The sequence below is a fragment of the Hippocampus zosterae genome, chromosome 16, assembly GCF_025434085.1.
Source record: "Hippocampus zosterae strain Florida chromosome 16, ASM2543408v3, whole genome shotgun sequence".
Taxonomy (NCBI): Eukaryota; Metazoa; Chordata; class Actinopteri; order Syngnathiformes; family Syngnathidae; genus Hippocampus; species Hippocampus zosterae.
The window spans coordinates 9,491,319-9,507,409 of NC_067466.1; the positions used below are offsets into that span (position 1 = coordinate 9,491,319).

Here is a 16,091-nt window from a genome sequence, read left to right on the forward strand (position 1 = left end):
TAAAGAATGACTTTGTTTGGAAATGTAAAAAAAGAAAAGAAAACAGTAAGTTCTAAGAATGTGGAGCAATTCAGGAAAGAAACGTTTAAACACGTGATTGTAAAGTGTGTGCGCGCGCCGTTGATTAAGATTTGGGCAGGACAAGACAGCGGAGGAGCGAAACAAAGGGCATGGGAAACAATGATCGATAGACTCGATGAAACACAAACAAGAGACTTGTGATGGTTGCAAAAATTACTTGAAGGTCTGGCAGAGACAGCAAAATCCATTGGTTCACAAACAACTCAGAGGCCAGCTGTGTGGAAAACACACTTTTTTGTTTCTGCAGAGCAATTAGAAAGACACTCCTGTCCTGCCGACCTGTATCCTCTGGTTAAGAAAAAAAAGCATGGCCAGACAGACTCTCTTTTAGGAATTACATATAAATTGAGGCAAAATTCTTCGAACAAACCACCCCCGGCCCACTCGGATCCCTTTTTAGAGGAATTGTCTATGCAAGGCCTGGACATTGCTTGAAACATTAAAACATGAACCGACTGGCTCAAAGGACGACAACCCACAAACTCACAAGGCTTGCGGACAATAAAGAATATGAAACTGCTTGTCCCAGTAGTTGTGAGGAAGTATTGAGTTGATGGACTTTTCAACTGCTGTGGTCAATTCAAATCACTTTATTTTCCACTATAAAGGAGACAAATAAGATTTTCATCGGAGGACCTGGATTGCTGTCACTAATCACAGCGATTTAAAAAAAATCACAGCAGGGATTAAGTCCATTCCAAGATACAATACATCTTTATTAATATAGCGCTTTCGCAACAGCCGCAGCTGTAACAATGCGCTTTACAAAACAAATATAAAAACAAAAACAAAAAAAAACTAACTCACAACAAGAATGTGTTTGAGTCACATCGTGCTCTCTCTATTACGCTCCAAAACACAAAATGTCTCTTTTGCCTCAGTTCATTGCAAAAGCAGGCAGAATATCAGCACCAACATTGCAGTATCTGCATGTTATTTTGGTTTGCAACGCATGCATGTTGAAAACATTGACATCAGATTAGGGGAACATTTGTGTACAACTAGCTCCCTCTATTGGAAATCGTTATTTGCTTCCAAAGCCATCAGTTGGTGTTCAAAACTGCGCTATGATGTGATTTCGGAATCTTGGATCAAATGTCAATGAATGAATGATTATTTGAACGCGAAGAAAAACCAAATCAGCAAAAGTAAAAATGAAAATAATACCAACGGCACCAAAGAAGCAAAATTAGCCAAAGTGCACCTCACAAAATTGTTCATGCTAAAAGGGGAGTGGGAAAAACGAGACTTATTAAATTGGAAAATAACATTTGCATTTCATTTTAAATTGATTTATGCTTGATTGCCTGTGATAGACTTTTCAACATATTATTTCAATACAGTACTCTAAAATAATTTCTCTTTTACACCCCCAAGGAATAATTTGTCACTGACAACACATAGGCTATTTACTTGCACTTGACACTCAGTATGTTTATGAGTAACTTTTACATGCAAACTGGAAACTTCAGAACGACTGACTGAGGTATAAATTCAATTCATCAACCAAGTGACAAAATGATCATTCTGTTTGAGAAGGGGGTTGATTTATTTTGAGTGATTTTTACGTCAAGGTTCCACAAAGAAGTTTTGTTTTCCCAAATTTATGCAAATGGTAAGGATGAGTCACGAATTCAATTCACTGCGGTGGGAAAGTAGAATATGAACACGGATTATGACTGTTGATACTAACAACTCTTCATCATTTACCCAGGCTTCTTAACTTAAAATGAACCATTTTTATTTAAAAAAAAAAAAAAAGCTTCGCCACCCTTGATCTCACACTTGCAGTTTTGCAAATTTTCTTCAGAGTCATTCTGACAACAAATGGAGAGATTCTATGTGGTCTTTATAAGCTATTTAGCCGCGTGCTTTACTATAAAAATGTGACTGTGTCAGAGTTCTATCATACGTAACGTATGCTATGTCGATTATATGTACATATGAATAGTGTACTATATGTCAAGTCCTTTTTATTCTGTTTATAGCTCTCAATGCGTGTTGTCCGTTTTTGATTAGTTGTGTTTAATTTCCAATGCAAAGTCCTCAAACAAAGCCGAGCGGTTCTCCCTCTTCAAATATGATCTCTTTTGGGTCTGTTTTTGGCTTTTGTTAGCACTGCTGCATCTTTTTAAAGATGTGCCCGCCTCCCTCGTGTGACCTTCATCCCAGCTGAATTCTACTATGTGACTAAGTTATGTGTTTGGTTTGTGAAAGATGTACTCAAGTGAAAACACTGAGAGGGGAAAAAAACGACCAAAGCTCACATGTGCTCTGTCAAAAAAGAACTATGACCTTTGTGGGCTCACAGTTCTGGTCACGCACGTCTTCCAAAAAGTTCCCTCAAACGACTTCAACTCTCTCTCTTTCTCTCTCTCCCTTCCCCCGCACCCTACCCCGAACTCTGGGTGTCTGACTCTCAAGTCAGTCTTCTTGTCTTCCAGAAATTAAATAAAAACAACAACAAAACTGAAGTTTTCAGAAAAAGAAGAGCTGATTTAAAGCCATAAAGGAACATGTGCATTGGGACTGAGTGGCCAAAGAGAGATGGTCTGGATCTGCAGGCACCTATGGATTTAAACACGCAGTGGACTCCAAAAGAGCCAAAATAACAAAAACTGGCTTTTTTTCCTTTTTTTTTTTTACAATTCCACAGGAATTTAAACCAGCAATATGCAATGGAACCTTTTACCAGTTTGAAATCAAGGACATGAAAAATTCAACAGGGGACTGAACTGCAATGGATTTGCTATGTATGGCAATCTCTGATCTGCAATAATGATTACTAAATGTCTAAAATGAATGATTTTTTGCTTTTTTTTTGGTTTAACAACTCTGGGGATGCCTCCCTCTCAGTATCAACAGACACAAGCCCTCGATTTACCCTCTTCAGTAACCTGATGTTCCATCACACCTGTGCATATTTCTACAACTCCTATTCCTGAATTGAGAGGAGATCTGCTATTCTGGAATAATATTCAATAAAACATAATATATTTGTATTGTTGTAAGCAGTGCTGTTAGGTTTTTTTGTCATTAACACCACACCCTGCCCCCACACCACAAACATACATTACAAACAAACACACACACAAATCACACAAGAACGCACAACAAATGCAATCTTGTCTTTCCGCTTGGCATGAACGTTTTCGTGTCGCACCATGCGTAACATATTCATGTGACCAAACGATGCGCAAATCGTGCATTTGAGAGTAAATTGTAAAAGCCCTGTCGCAATAATAAACAGTCAATTCAAACTGAAGTTTGTCTACCTGAACTTGGACAGAGACGTCAGCCATCTTGTTGACTCAATGACTGCAATGTGCATCAACTTCCACAAGGTGGCAAAAAAAACAATCCTCCACTGGTTCCAACTTGAGCAAACCCACAACCCTGATGAAGAAGCCATACAGAGGATGGATGGATAGATGAATGGATAACCAACCTACAATGCACGCAATCTCAAATCCACATGACAGGAGGACCTGAGCCAAGATTTGGACATGACGGGTGTAGCAAATGTGTTAAATTGCCAACCACCACTTCACCATGAGGCCAATGTTCAAATTCATCTGCCTTATTTTCCAAAACAACTCCATATCGTGTGTCATAAAAGCCTCAGTTGTAGATTTCATATTTCTTCAACAGGTGTATAGTACAGCATGAAATGAATACCTTGGAATGTTGAAAGTGGAAACATAAAATCAAACCTCTGCTTTCAAAGTATCTATCTGTAGCCAAGTCAACTGTCTTTTTAAAGAGCCAGGATTAACCCAGAATGTATCAGATGGATGAATAGATGCAATTACAACCAGTTCACAGCCCAGCAGTCGATTAGGCAGTAAAATGTCAGAATGATTACCATGCTAAATGGATAGCTCATGTAGCACGGATTAGACTAATTAACTTACAACTCATATTCATGATCAAGCTGAGCAGCATCCGATGCGGTAGATTACTGTGCATGGGTTCCACATTGACACGAGCTTTCACAACACATTCCTCTTTCAGATGTCCCTAACTAACGTCAGAGTTTGATTAAAAACAATAACAATTAAAAAATTAGATTATAATAAAAACCACTTTCTCTTTACGACTCTGATCCCTCAAGCCAAAGCATCTCAAATCTCAACATTTGCGTGGTTCTACAGTAGCAATAAGATATAATTCTCAGTTAAAAGTGTGTAAAGCAAAGCAGTCTGAGCTCAGACAGAATACAGCTATTCATAAGGATTAAAGAGTTTGGCCATATATAGCTCTCAAATTCACAAATTTTCAACAGATGTGAGGAAGAATAAATGTTTTTGGGCACTATGATACATTTATTTTGTTTTTTGTTTTTTTACTTATGCTGAACTTTCTGTTTGAGACTCAGGTTTAACTTGGTCAGTGTTTTGTTGTATTTATAAGTCCAACACTTACTTGCTACTGTACTTAAGAGCCTTTTGCTCCAGTTCAGATTCAGATATAACCTCTGCTACAAAGATTCATTCAGGTGATGAGTCATTGACACATGAGTACATCTTAATAACAAAACCCTTGCCCAGTATTAGCAGAATTATCTTTGATACTTAAGCCAATTCGCGTCATTATTTTGGAACATTTGCGCTCGGAAATGCTTTGATGTACAAATTATATGTCAAAGAGGGCGAATCACTTCATGAAAAATTAAATATTCAGCATACATTAATCTTAATAGATTAATTGCCACAACAGTAATCAGAATAGCATCAGCACCCACACCGTAGACCTAGAAAAGTCACGACCCTTGAAATAGTAAACAGTCTGAATCATCCACTTTGTAATGGTTTCAGTTGTTTCTCTTCAAGTGAGTAATTCTGTTCGCCATCATAGTTGTGACGGTTGACAAACAAAATTATAGCCGGCCTCTGACTCAGATGGCCAGTGGGAACAGTCTAGTAGTCAGTATCAATGTAGACAGAATAGGCCAAAATTCCAATGCCTTTTTGCCTGTGTTGCGTTTAACTTTGAAATAAATACAAATTGAATGACACAGGTTTGCTGAGGAAATACACAGTAAATGAAATAAAGGTGGTCTTTCACATGATGTAAAATTAGGCCCCCAATTAAATAAATGATTATTACCTTAATTATCATCATCCACATATCAAAAATGCACTAGTCATTGTTCAATATTTTGGGAAAACAAGAAAAAAAGACAATATTTAGAACACAAGTTGGTATTTTTTTGATTGACATGGTAACAGACTTCAACTAGATTGGTGAACAAGCAAGCAAACGAGAAAATAATGAATATAAAATACCAAGGTGATTCCTAAAAAAATGTGTTTTTTAATATAAATATTAAAAAGCCTGGAAGAAATTCCCCCGTAGAAACTCGGCGTGCACTGCAGTATCGCGTTTGTCTTGTCTCGGGTGTGACAAAATTTTCCCGTAAATGCTTACGTCATGAAACTGAAGGCGTGCGCGTACCCGCCCACCGGCAACAGAAACTGCCTAAAAGCTCGCTCCCGTTGTCCCCTCCCCATTAAAGGTGCGGCAAAGCAACAGGTGCTCAAGGTGACATCGTCGGCGAAAGCAATACCGCTATTGGAAACATTTTATTAACGCTTTTTAAGAATAACTGGAACAAATAGTTTTTACGTAATTTAAAATAAACCCGGATTACTATTTTTTTATTCTTTTACCTTTCGATTTAGACTCGGTGTGAGATTTTGAACAGGTGGACGTCGCCTCCCCCATTTTTGAAGTCAGGTCGTCGTCGAAGAGGAAGAAGAGAAAATGGCCAACTCCGGTTTGCAGATGTTGGGATTCGTCCTGGCGCTTCTGGGCTTAATTGGCTTGGTAGTGGGCACAATTCTGCCCCAGTGGAAGATGTCGGCCTATGTCGGGGACAACATCATCACAGCAGTGGCTATGTACGAAGGCCTTTGGATGTCTTGTGCCTTCCAAAGCACAGGCCAGATCCAATGCAAAGTCTACGACTCCATCCTCCAGCTCAACAGTAAGTCATACAACTCGTTACTGAGTGTTATTCCGCCGGTATTCATACTTAATACACTTTTTAAAATGAAATACTCTTCCATTCGACGAGACATTTGTCTTGGCGAAACTGATTTTATAAGCCAGCTCATGTGACTTAAATGTGACCATACGAGGAACCGGAACAAAAGCAAATGAACCACACCTGTAATGGGGAAGTGGCCGACGAGTCCTTAAGCCAGCGTTATACCTGCTCCCTGTTTTTACCACTGCACTCTGGTTCCTGTTGCTCGTCCTAACCGGTTTAGTCACTTATTGACTCTGCTCCCCGACGAAAGAATAAGAATGCAGTTTAAAAAGAAAAGGCTTCTTCCCCTCACCAATACTAATACAGGGTTCATGACATGGCGGAGGAGATTTGAATGTTAAACATTTGTTCAACTTCTGTTGTCTTGAACCGTATTTCTAAGCCCTCTATTCACTATCGCACGCACGCTCGAAATCACTCGCATGCATGTCGTTTTAAAATGGTTCCCAGTCATCTGGTTGGCCTCACTTTGCTGTAGCAGTCAGTTCAAGGAAGTGGCTACGCATGCATGTACAATGTGAAACAAGGTGCATTGAAATTGTCTCCGTTAACTGCGTTTTATGGTTCTGTCTGACGGTGTTTTAAAAGCGGGTGTTAAATGGGTCAGTTATTTTATTGCTCGTCATTGTACCGTTGTAGGGCCTGTTCACCATAGTTTACCACATTTTCCCAATCTTTACAAATATGTGCATCCACCTTTGATAAACATTGGTCGAGTAAAGTTCGGCTCAGAAATCAAGTGGTGAGTCAATAATGATGTTTAAAAATGCCAACTCAAGGAGCTAAATGCAGAAACACTGCATGCCTGAATGCACAGAGAGGCTCTTTGGTACAGAGGTCACAAGCCGAAAATGTTAACCTGTAGCCAGTATGTGAAATTCAGAGTGTCCTCCATGATGCAACCTGAAACCTGGTCAGACCTGTTTGAGTTGCGGTTGCACACCTGAGATCCACCCTCCCCCCCCATTCCTGTATGGGTTGGCGGGAACAAGCAACTGAAGTCCATTTGTTTGCTTGAATACCCTTTTCCTGCAGCTGGAACAAAAAAATCAAATCCACAAATTGGGAAAGGTCATCACATGGGCTTTGAATTTGACTTTTTTTTTTCCCCAACAGGCATTGTGGTTATCAATAGATACACTTGACCCCTAAAACAATCTTGTCTTTTTCACTCAGGTGCCCTTCAGGCAACACGGGCACTCATGATTGTGAGCATTATCGTCACGCTGGCCGGCCTGGGCGCAGCCTGCATGGGGATGAAGTGCACCAACTGTGGCGGAGATGATAAAACACGCAAGTCTCGCATTGCCATGACAGGCGGGATTATCTTACTGATTGGAGGTAAGGGGTTATACGCACATGCATGTACACCCACATATACAAAACCTTGTTGACTGCATTCTTTGGTTACCCACAGCTTTGTGCGCCATTATTGCCTGTTCTTGGTATGCTCACGATATCATCCAAGCCTTCTACAACCCTTTCACTCCAGTCAACACCAAGTGAGTACATGCCAATTCAGGATGATTGTAATTTGGTTTCCTCAGTTCATGTTTAAAATCTAATCATGTGATAATCTGATTGAGAGAAGTGTGTGGGGGAGGGGTAACATACTCTGCTTCCCCTTCGTGACGAGTTTGTTCTTTTTGAAGGTATGAGTTTGGGTCGGCCGTCTTCATTGCCTGGGCTGGAGCCTTCTTGGTTGTAATCGGGGGTGGCATGCTGGCAGCTTCTTGCCCAAGAGGCAAATCTACACCAAAGTATCCCATCTCCAGACCTCCTAGCAGCACCAAGGAATATGTTTGAGCAAGATGAGAAAGAAAGATAATGACTATAGGAACCCCTTACAAGCAGCATAATTAATCTCGGAACTAGTCAAAAAGACATCCGTATTTTCATAACTTCAGGGCAATGTTTAAATGTTACTGTAACATTTTTAAGTGTCTTAAAGTTGTTAGCGACTCAAGAGACCACATCAACATTGTCTGAATTTTTGCAATCAAATCTTAGATTTGTATCTTAATCTTGGGCACACAATTTTGAATGAATGGAGGCCAAAACACTATCCCATTCGGCATGTTTAAAACTAGATGCCATGTTACGCTGTGTACTTGGACCAGTGTTTTATAATGTTGGGTGTTAGAGAGAGAATGAGGACATCGAGCAGCAAAGATTCAAAACTTTTCACAACTGCCAGGCTGCTTACAAATCAATCATCTGGCACCTGAGAAGCAAGATTACAAATTTCCTTTGTTTGGGCTTTTTATTTATGTGAACAAAAACAATGATTTACAACCACAGTTGACTAATCAAGTGCCAGAGTGAAGTTGTTAATTTCCAATGTTGATTTCTTTCAGCAAGTTTGCCGAAATCTTATTTGCTCAGTCACAGCAGCACATCAGTGTTGTTGTTCACTGAGATAATTACTGTGCATGTTCATGGCTTTTCATTTGTATTCCTGTTTTTAGGTATGGATGTTGCACTCCTTTTTTAAATGCCTTTTTTTATTTAAAATTTTTGTTGTACATAAAGTGGAAATAACAAAAACAATTGTCTCTTCACTGTTACATGACAAAGCCAGCAGCCAAAGCATGAAAACACCCACAATATACGTGCCTCATATCTTTCTCACACAACTGATACAAGCTGTGTGTAAAATTAAATGTTACTGGGATATCTAAGTACAATGTTGGTGGTAGTTTTGCAGAACTGCAACAACATTTCACCGTTAACCATAAAACATTGAAAATCTGTTTCGGAGCAGGGAAGGGAATAACTATTTGATCACCACAACTTTAACATATGAAACATGCACAAGCAGGAAAAAGTTTGTGGTATGAAACTCAACCATCATGACTCAAGAATTTGTGTGGACCAAATCAATAAAAAATGTTAGGATGAGAAAAAAGGGCAGGGATATGTCGAGTAGGTTATGTAGAATTGTGCACAAATGGAAGAACAAAACATCCCATGGAAGGGGATGTGTATGACCTATGGACTGCAATTAGTGAATCATTTATGTATCTTAAGACACGGTGAAGTGGTAGCATCTGTAGTATAAATGTTTAAATTTATTCTTACTCATTTTCCGACTAGTAGTGGCGATATGTTTTAGTATGGGGATGTTCAGGACCTCACTTTGTGGTCAAGAGGTAGTCTTCTGACAGCATCACATCAAGAGCAACGGTCGATAGATTTGATTTTACTGCCACCTCGTGGTACAATAAACCGACAGCTATGCGTTCGACTGCGCATGAACTGGACTAAACATGCCTCCGTAAAATATAGCCAGTCATGGTGTTGCAAGTCTAAAAAAGAGAGGGTCACTATCGTGGAAGAGTTTTGGCTTATTCTACTAAAACAATCACATGATGAATTTGCGCTGTCCAATCATTCACTTCAATTTGTCGTTTTGTGTATTGGGATTACAGGAAATGACTCAACGCTCATTTACTTTTCCATGTAGTCCTATATTTTAGAACCACAAGACGCCTTTAAAATATATAATATATATTTAATGACTTATTGCTATTCTGGACATTACACCTGGAATGCATATTTCGGTTCAGGGAACTTTGCCTTGTCATTCATTAAATGTAGGCCATATCCCAGAATGCACCTGATTTATGAATTATTCATGGCTGAACGTTAAAAGAAAAAAGTCTACAGATGAAATAACATTTAACATTGCTGAAAATGTCATTTGTCATGCCTATACCCATTTTGTGACTGACACCGTTATGTTTTGCATGTATCACTAATTACAATATGTGTAGTGTTTTGTTGCAGCTGTAGCTCGTGAAATGCATTAAAATCAATGAAGTTGTATAAAACTATTTTAACACCCACAGGCATTTTTAATTGTCTCAGTAAAATCAGAAGTGGACAGAAACCCATCATTAGCCAACCAACTTTATTGAGAATCTGGAATGGCCTTCACTTTGACTGGCCTTGTGCATACCTTTCAAACTGTTGAAATACAAGTGGTGCAAATGCGGTCAAATGACTAAAATGCATCAGAGATACATGTACAAGGCAACATCATTTGCTGAAGTGTGTTTTCCTTTGAGAGAGAATGAAACTCTGTTGCTAAAGGGCCAGAAAGAAACGAAGACAACTTCAGCTATGAATCCAAAATCAAAACACAAGACCTTACAAAAATCACATTTCCAAACAACCACAATTCGTCTGTGAGCCAACATCAAGGTAGACTAACTTTTACATTTTGTTACACTGCATGATATTGTTCTTCTGCATATTCAACTCCTTGGTATCACAGCTTCTCATGTCAATCTACAGGGTCTTATATTTACATTTCTGGACGGTCACAAGCCAGTCCCTGATGACTTATTCATGAATTCCAGTATGATTGCACAAAAGGTGGGAGTGAAAACGTGTAACCTCTTAATAATTGATGACACTTAATGAGAGAGAACAAGGGTTGAGGCACAGAGGGATTTCGGGTAAAATTAAAAAAACAAAACAAAAACTAAAAACTAAAAATGGGGTTTATTTTGGGTCCACAACAGTTTGTCTCCACTTCCAGAGCTCAGCAACAACCTGAGGATGGACACAAAACAACCAAAATCCTAATCAAGTCCACTTAAGACACCGTATTAACAATGATTATTTACATGCCGGCGACGCATACCTTAGTATCAGCGACTCTAAAAGAATTCTTCACAAAGTTCTCAAATTTGGCCTGGACTTTGGGCAGCGTCACTCCCTAAAACAGAGCCAAAATGACTTACAGGACCAAGACATTGGCTGAAGGTATTATAGAAAATTGAGCAAATAAATAAACATCAGAGTGACATCACCAACCTTCTTCACTGCTTCAGTCATCTTTGCTTGGATTTCAGGAAGTGGCAGAGTTTCCTTGGGGGTCGTTGGGGATTTTGGTGATTTTCCCACTTTTTGTTTGGGGGTCTTCACCTTTACAGAGCAATGGACGACAATTAAGTGATGAATTGAGCTTTCCTGTAAATTTGTTCTTTTTAAATTTGGTTGAATTTCAAAGGATTCAATATTAATAACCGCATACATATAGGAAATGGTATACTCTGTGCTAATGAGGCTAAGTCGCAATTCCTTTTTTTCTTAAAATCCCTTGAGAAAAATGAAAGACTAAACACCAGTTACCTGCTTTGGGGTGGGAGGATTGGCTTTTGGGCTTTTGCCGTTCTGACTGGATTTTTGTACGGGCTTGGCCTGTTAAATGGAGACTCGTTAGACAACTGTAACATCAGGCCTCGCTCAAATATTCTAAAAGTTCACCTTAACAGGGGTTTCTTCCTCCTCCTCCTCGTCGTCGTCATCATCATCATCATCATCGCTAAGCAAAAAAAAAAGTCCTCATGAAACTATGGCACATGCAAAAGCTTGTTTTTCAATTTTATAATACAATTTAAACTCCAAAGAGAAAGTGAGTAATGCAATACAAATTTGGTGAACACGCACTCGTCATCGTCATCGTCTTCATCCATATGAACGTCCATCTTCATTTTTTTCTGCACAGAGTGTTCAATGCGAATGAGAGCCCGTTTCATTAAAGCGTCAAAGCACAGAACAAAAAAAAATCCATTGTACAGGACGGAGAGAAAATAATCAAGTCAGCCGAGTCTACACAACAGGAGCGCGTAGCATTGTCGTTAATGTCATAATAAACAAACCTGAGACTTGGAAGCAGGAGAGGCGGCAGGTCTTTTTTTGGAAACTTTGACGTCTTCTTCTTCCTCTTCCTCCTCCTCCTCTTCTTCACCATCATCATCATCATCGTCATCATCACGCGACTGATAGCAATCCATTGCTGCAGCGGGAATTCAGAAGAGTTCAAGAAATAACGTGCTTTTGGTATTTGATGAAACACACACACAAAAAAAAGGAGCATGTACAAATAGGGATGTGAATCTCAGCACTGAGGACGATTCGATACACATCACGATCCACTGCCAGCGATGCGATACTTATACGATACATGGAATTTTCTGGCTATACGATGCGATACGTTTCACCGTCGTCACGATGTGATACGATTCGATGCACATTAAGTTCAAATCAATGCGATCCGATACGATACAATGCAATTTGTTGCGATATTGTGCAATTAAACATGATGCAAATAAGAAAAGAAAAAAAGCTTTTAAAAAGATGGAATTCAGTATGGCATTACAAAAAGGATGCCACTTTATTCCTTATAAAGAGTAGAACTTGTAAAACAACTTATTTAAGCCCTTTCACAATTGGGTTTTGTGCAAAGAAAATGTAAACAATTTGGCACCAGAGACTCACAGCTGTTGCTATAGTGTAAACACAAACAGACTATTCTCACCGAGTGTCTTATATGAAATATAATAATTATATATGTATATGAATCTCTAGCGCAAGATGTCCACCCATCCACTGTAAGTGCAACTCTTTGCGCACTGTTCAGCGACACAGCAATCTCACTTCTCACTTTGTTGTACACATCGGGAATATGTTTGTAAGTGAACACAGACCTGTCTGGTATTTTATACCTGGGTTCCAAAACGTGCACGAGCTGTCTGAAACCCTTGTTGTCCACCACGCTACGGCTGGAGGTCTTTGCATATGAAATAAGCAGTGGCCTTAGTTATAGCCATTGCGCGGTCACAGTGAGTTGCAAGGGGACTCCCAAAATAAGAGGCGATTTTTTTTCTGATCCTGACCTGGTTTACCAAGAGTTTCTCCGGTGTCCGACGAGGAACTGGGCGGGGAAGCGGGAGGGAAACTTGTCGGTGATCTGGTGCCATCGGTTTAAGTGGGTCTGCATATTTGTGGTGCTGCCGTTGTATGGCCTCTTAGTGCGACATTCCTTGCAAATTACGGAGGTTTTATCAAGCTTTCCGTCTTTCTTTTCGAAGCCGTAGTATTTCCAAACATAAGATTTGAATGTTGCGGCTGCATTAAATATAGTAGTTTCCTTGCTGCTGCGTGCGCTAACTTCCATAATGTTTCGCTCGTTGTGTACTGGACTGTATGTGACGCACGGCTACCGTCCGTATTCAACACAAAACGCAAATCAATGATGGTGCATTCATTGCGCCTAGGAAAGGGCAAATATGTGACGTTTAACATGAATAAAACGGCGCTTGAATCGCGATTTTACCGATACCCATCAATGCATCGTCAATCGCGTCGTACCCAGTGAATGAGCCGATGCACTCGGATCGCGGACGTGCGCATCGATGTATCGATTAATATCGATTATTTTCCACACCCTTATGTACAAACACACTTACAGACAACATGCTGCCCACTGATGTGGATGGGACCGGCACCACACTTCAGACGGAAAACTGCGGGCGGTGGAATGGTGAAACCTCCAAGGGACACCTGAGAAAAAAAATGTCACAATCAGAAAATAGACAAAGAAAAAAGAACAACTTCAATCTTGTGTTCGCAATTAAATGAAGTTCCAAGTTAGGACATCCTTTCAGCTATTTCGGATAGACGTTACACATACATATTTCCCATTATCGCCACGTTGCGATTCAATTATATAGAAGTTCTAAGGAAAATGTAATGTTCTCACGTTATCTTTAAAAACCCAAATCAATACATGCTTGCGTGCTTAATGTGATGGCTCAAGTCTCATTAAACACGGAACCCGTCCTGGGGTGGAAACTCACACTTGGCAGGGTGGAAGGCTTCAGAGAAGCCAGTGTCCCTGTCACTTTCTGACCATCACAGTCTTTTCCTTCCACCTCCACAACATGAAGCTCATCTTTTGTAGCCGGGTCAGTACACGCCTGAACAGATCAAAATTAAGCTCAGTTTCAAACTTTAAATCAGCTGTTGTCTCTTAGAAAACCCGCAATTATGTTATAAGCAAATATATCCATGGTTACCATCCGCAGATCCAGCCAATGCTCAAGGCCATCATCCTTAGGACAGAATTTCACTTCCTTTCCAGGTTCAAGCACACAACCTAATGAAGCAAAGCTCATGAGTCAAGACACAAAGAACCCATTTCAATCTTCATTTAAATACAGTATAAAGAAATTCCGGTTCGGTATATCAGTGATCCTCGCTGGACAGGTTGCTAATGGTTGTTAGCAAGATACGGGATTTTATGGTTGCAAAAAGTACGCTAGTTTACATAGCGGGGCAAAAAAGCGATCATGCAACTCAAGCTAGCATGTTCAGTGTGCACATCTGTTACCGACTTTCATTATTTATGGGTAACAAATGATTATTCGACAAGTATTTCAATTATAACAGATGCATTTTGTGTTTTTTGTGAATATCTCAGACTATAAAAACTGTTGTTCTTTTCTCTGGCCTTCGTTCGTTCAATAAAAAGAAAACCTCGCATGAACACGTGGGAGCGCCACAGTCCCAACGTGGATATTTCCGCATGGCCTGGCCCCAACCTTCACCGATGAGGAAACGTTCTATCCAATATGAAAAATAATTTGGGAAAGTAAAGCATCCTCACTCAGTAAGCATACTTAAAAAACCGTACGAAATAAATCGGCAAGAAGAACAGAATTAATATACGACACTGCAGGCACAGTCTTTGTGTTGAGTACATAGACCACTACGACACGTATAAAGACAACATCAACCTCGTCACCGGGTTATTGGATGTTTACATCAGATGGTGGGGGAAAGTTAATATCAAGAAGGGGCTAAATACAAGTCAAGAGATGACACGTTTTAATATGAATACTTCTCGTGGAAATAAGGGAGACGCCATGTTTTGGGGCCGAACACGTGTGTAGCAACATCGTGTGTGACAAACGTACACTCACCTATTTGGACAAAACGTGTTTACTCAACATGTTATCATTTCACGATATACAATAATGCGTATGAAAGCAAAGGTTTTTTTTTCATTTTCCTTTGTCTACCACTCTTCCACGAAGAGAACACACGACATTTTTCGCATTTACATCATTTAAAGTGACTTACCGTAAATAAACATTTGCGGTGGCACTGTTTCATCGTCTAAAACCTTTAACCCGTTCATTTTGTAAAATTAGGAGACAACTGCAAGGAACTTAAAGTGGAGAAAAATCTGATGCAGCAGAGAGACGCGACGCTTCTGCGCGAGTGAGCTAACTGACGTGTAACTCCACCTCCTTCCTCACTTCTTCTTTTGCTGTTTGCGACGGTTTGTGGACTAAATCAGCGCCTTACCGCCACCCACAGATCTGTATTAATTACTGCTATGGTTTAATTCGTTCAACTTGTTTCGATTCTCAACACTTCTTTAATTTTGACAGGAAAAAATAAAAAGTGCACAAAGAAAGCTTTTAATCCACTGTGCTCAATCGTGCATTCATAAATACATAGATCATTAAAATGCACAGTATCAACGCTAAATGGGAACACAACTGTGAAGGGAACAAAAGACACGTGGTATTTTAAACATTTTGTTAGAAATAATTGACTGAAAAGTGGGCCGTGCAATATTTTCGGCCACTTGACTGTCAGTGCAGCCAACTCATTCCAGAAGTTCCCAGAATTTCGGAATTTCCAATGTTGACCGAAATGACCCATGATGATAAATTTGGTATCCATGATGATAAATTTGCCCATCCATCCATCCATCCATCCATCCATCCATCCATCCATCCATCCATCCATTTTCCGATCCGCTTTATCCTCACAAGGGCCGCGGGGGTGCCGGAGCCTATTCCAACCGTCTTTGGGCAATAGTTGGGGTGACACCCTGGACCGGTTGCCAGCCAATCGCAGTGCAGACAAAGATGAACAACCATCCGCACTCACACGTAGGGACAATTTAGAGTGTTCAATCAGCCTGCCGTGCATGTTTTTGCATTGTGAGCGGAAACCGGAGTACCCGGAGAAAACCCAAGCAGGCCAGGCGCTAACATGCAAACACCACACAGGAAGGCCAGACCCGGGATCCAACGCATGACCTCTGCATTGTGAGGTCGACGCGCTAATCACTGGACCACCGGGT

General features: G+C 40.1%; 2 protein-coding genes across 2 annotated transcripts; one reads left to right on the plus strand and one right to left on the minus strand.

Annotated features, from left to right (window-relative positions):
- The first annotated feature begins 5,573 nt into the window (after nt 1–5,573).
- LOC127587867 (claudin-7-B-like) lies at nt 5,574–8,686 on the plus strand. Its single transcript, XM_052046336.1, has 4 exons — nt 5,574–6,070; nt 7,313–7,477; nt 7,554–7,638; nt 7,789–8,686. The coding sequence occupies exons 1-4, from the start codon at nt 5,848–5,850 to the stop codon at nt 7,940–7,942; spliced, it is 627 nt and encodes a 208-aa protein (XP_051902296.1). The 5' UTR covers nt 5,574–5,847; the 3' UTR covers nt 7,943–8,686.
- A 1,346-nt stretch (nt 8,687–10,032) lies between these two features.
- Nucleotides 10,033–15,252, minus strand: npm1a (nucleophosmin 1a). Its single transcript, XM_052046337.1, has 11 exons — nt 15,074–15,252; nt 14,008–14,087; nt 13,789–13,908; nt 13,399–13,492; nt 11,809–11,945; nt 11,597–11,646; nt 11,414–11,471; nt 11,279–11,347; nt 10,961–11,071; nt 10,788–10,862; nt 10,033–10,696 (listed from the first exon to the last, which is right to left on the minus strand). Exons 1-11 carry the CDS (start codon nt 15,129–15,131, stop codon nt 10,646–10,648), a joined length of 903 nt encoding a protein of 300 aa, XP_051902297.1. The 5' UTR covers nt 15,132–15,252; the 3' UTR covers nt 10,033–10,645.
- Between the last annotated feature and the right edge of the window lie 839 nt (nt 15,253–16,091).

Excerpts from the sequence above, each read along its gene's own strand:
- LOC127587867 (XM_052046336.1), top strand. The coding sequence starts at position 5,848 with ATGGCCAACTCCGGTTTGCAGATGTTGGGATTCGTCCTGGCGCTTCTG. Across the intron at positions 6,071-7,312 it reads CTCCATCCTCCAGCTCAACA|GTGCCCTTCAGGCAACACGG; the intron begins GTAAGTCATACA and ends TTTTTCACTCAG. Across the intron at positions 7,478-7,553 it reads GATTATCTTACTGATTGGAG|CTTTGTGCGCCATTATTGCC; the intron begins GTAAGGGGTTAT and ends GGTTACCCACAG.
- npm1a (XM_052046337.1), bottom strand. The coding sequence starts at position 15,131 with ATGAACGGGTTAAAGGTTTTAGACGATGAAACAGTGCCACCGCAAATG. Across the intron at positions 11,946-13,398 it reads CAGTGGGCAGCATGTTGTCT|CAATGGATTGCTATCAGTCG; the intron begins GTAAGTGTGTTT and ends TTCCCGCTGCAG. Across the intron at positions 11,472-11,596 it reads GAAGACGATGACGATGACGA|CGATGATGATGATGATGATG; the intron begins GTGCGTGTTCAC and ends TTTTTTGCTTAG.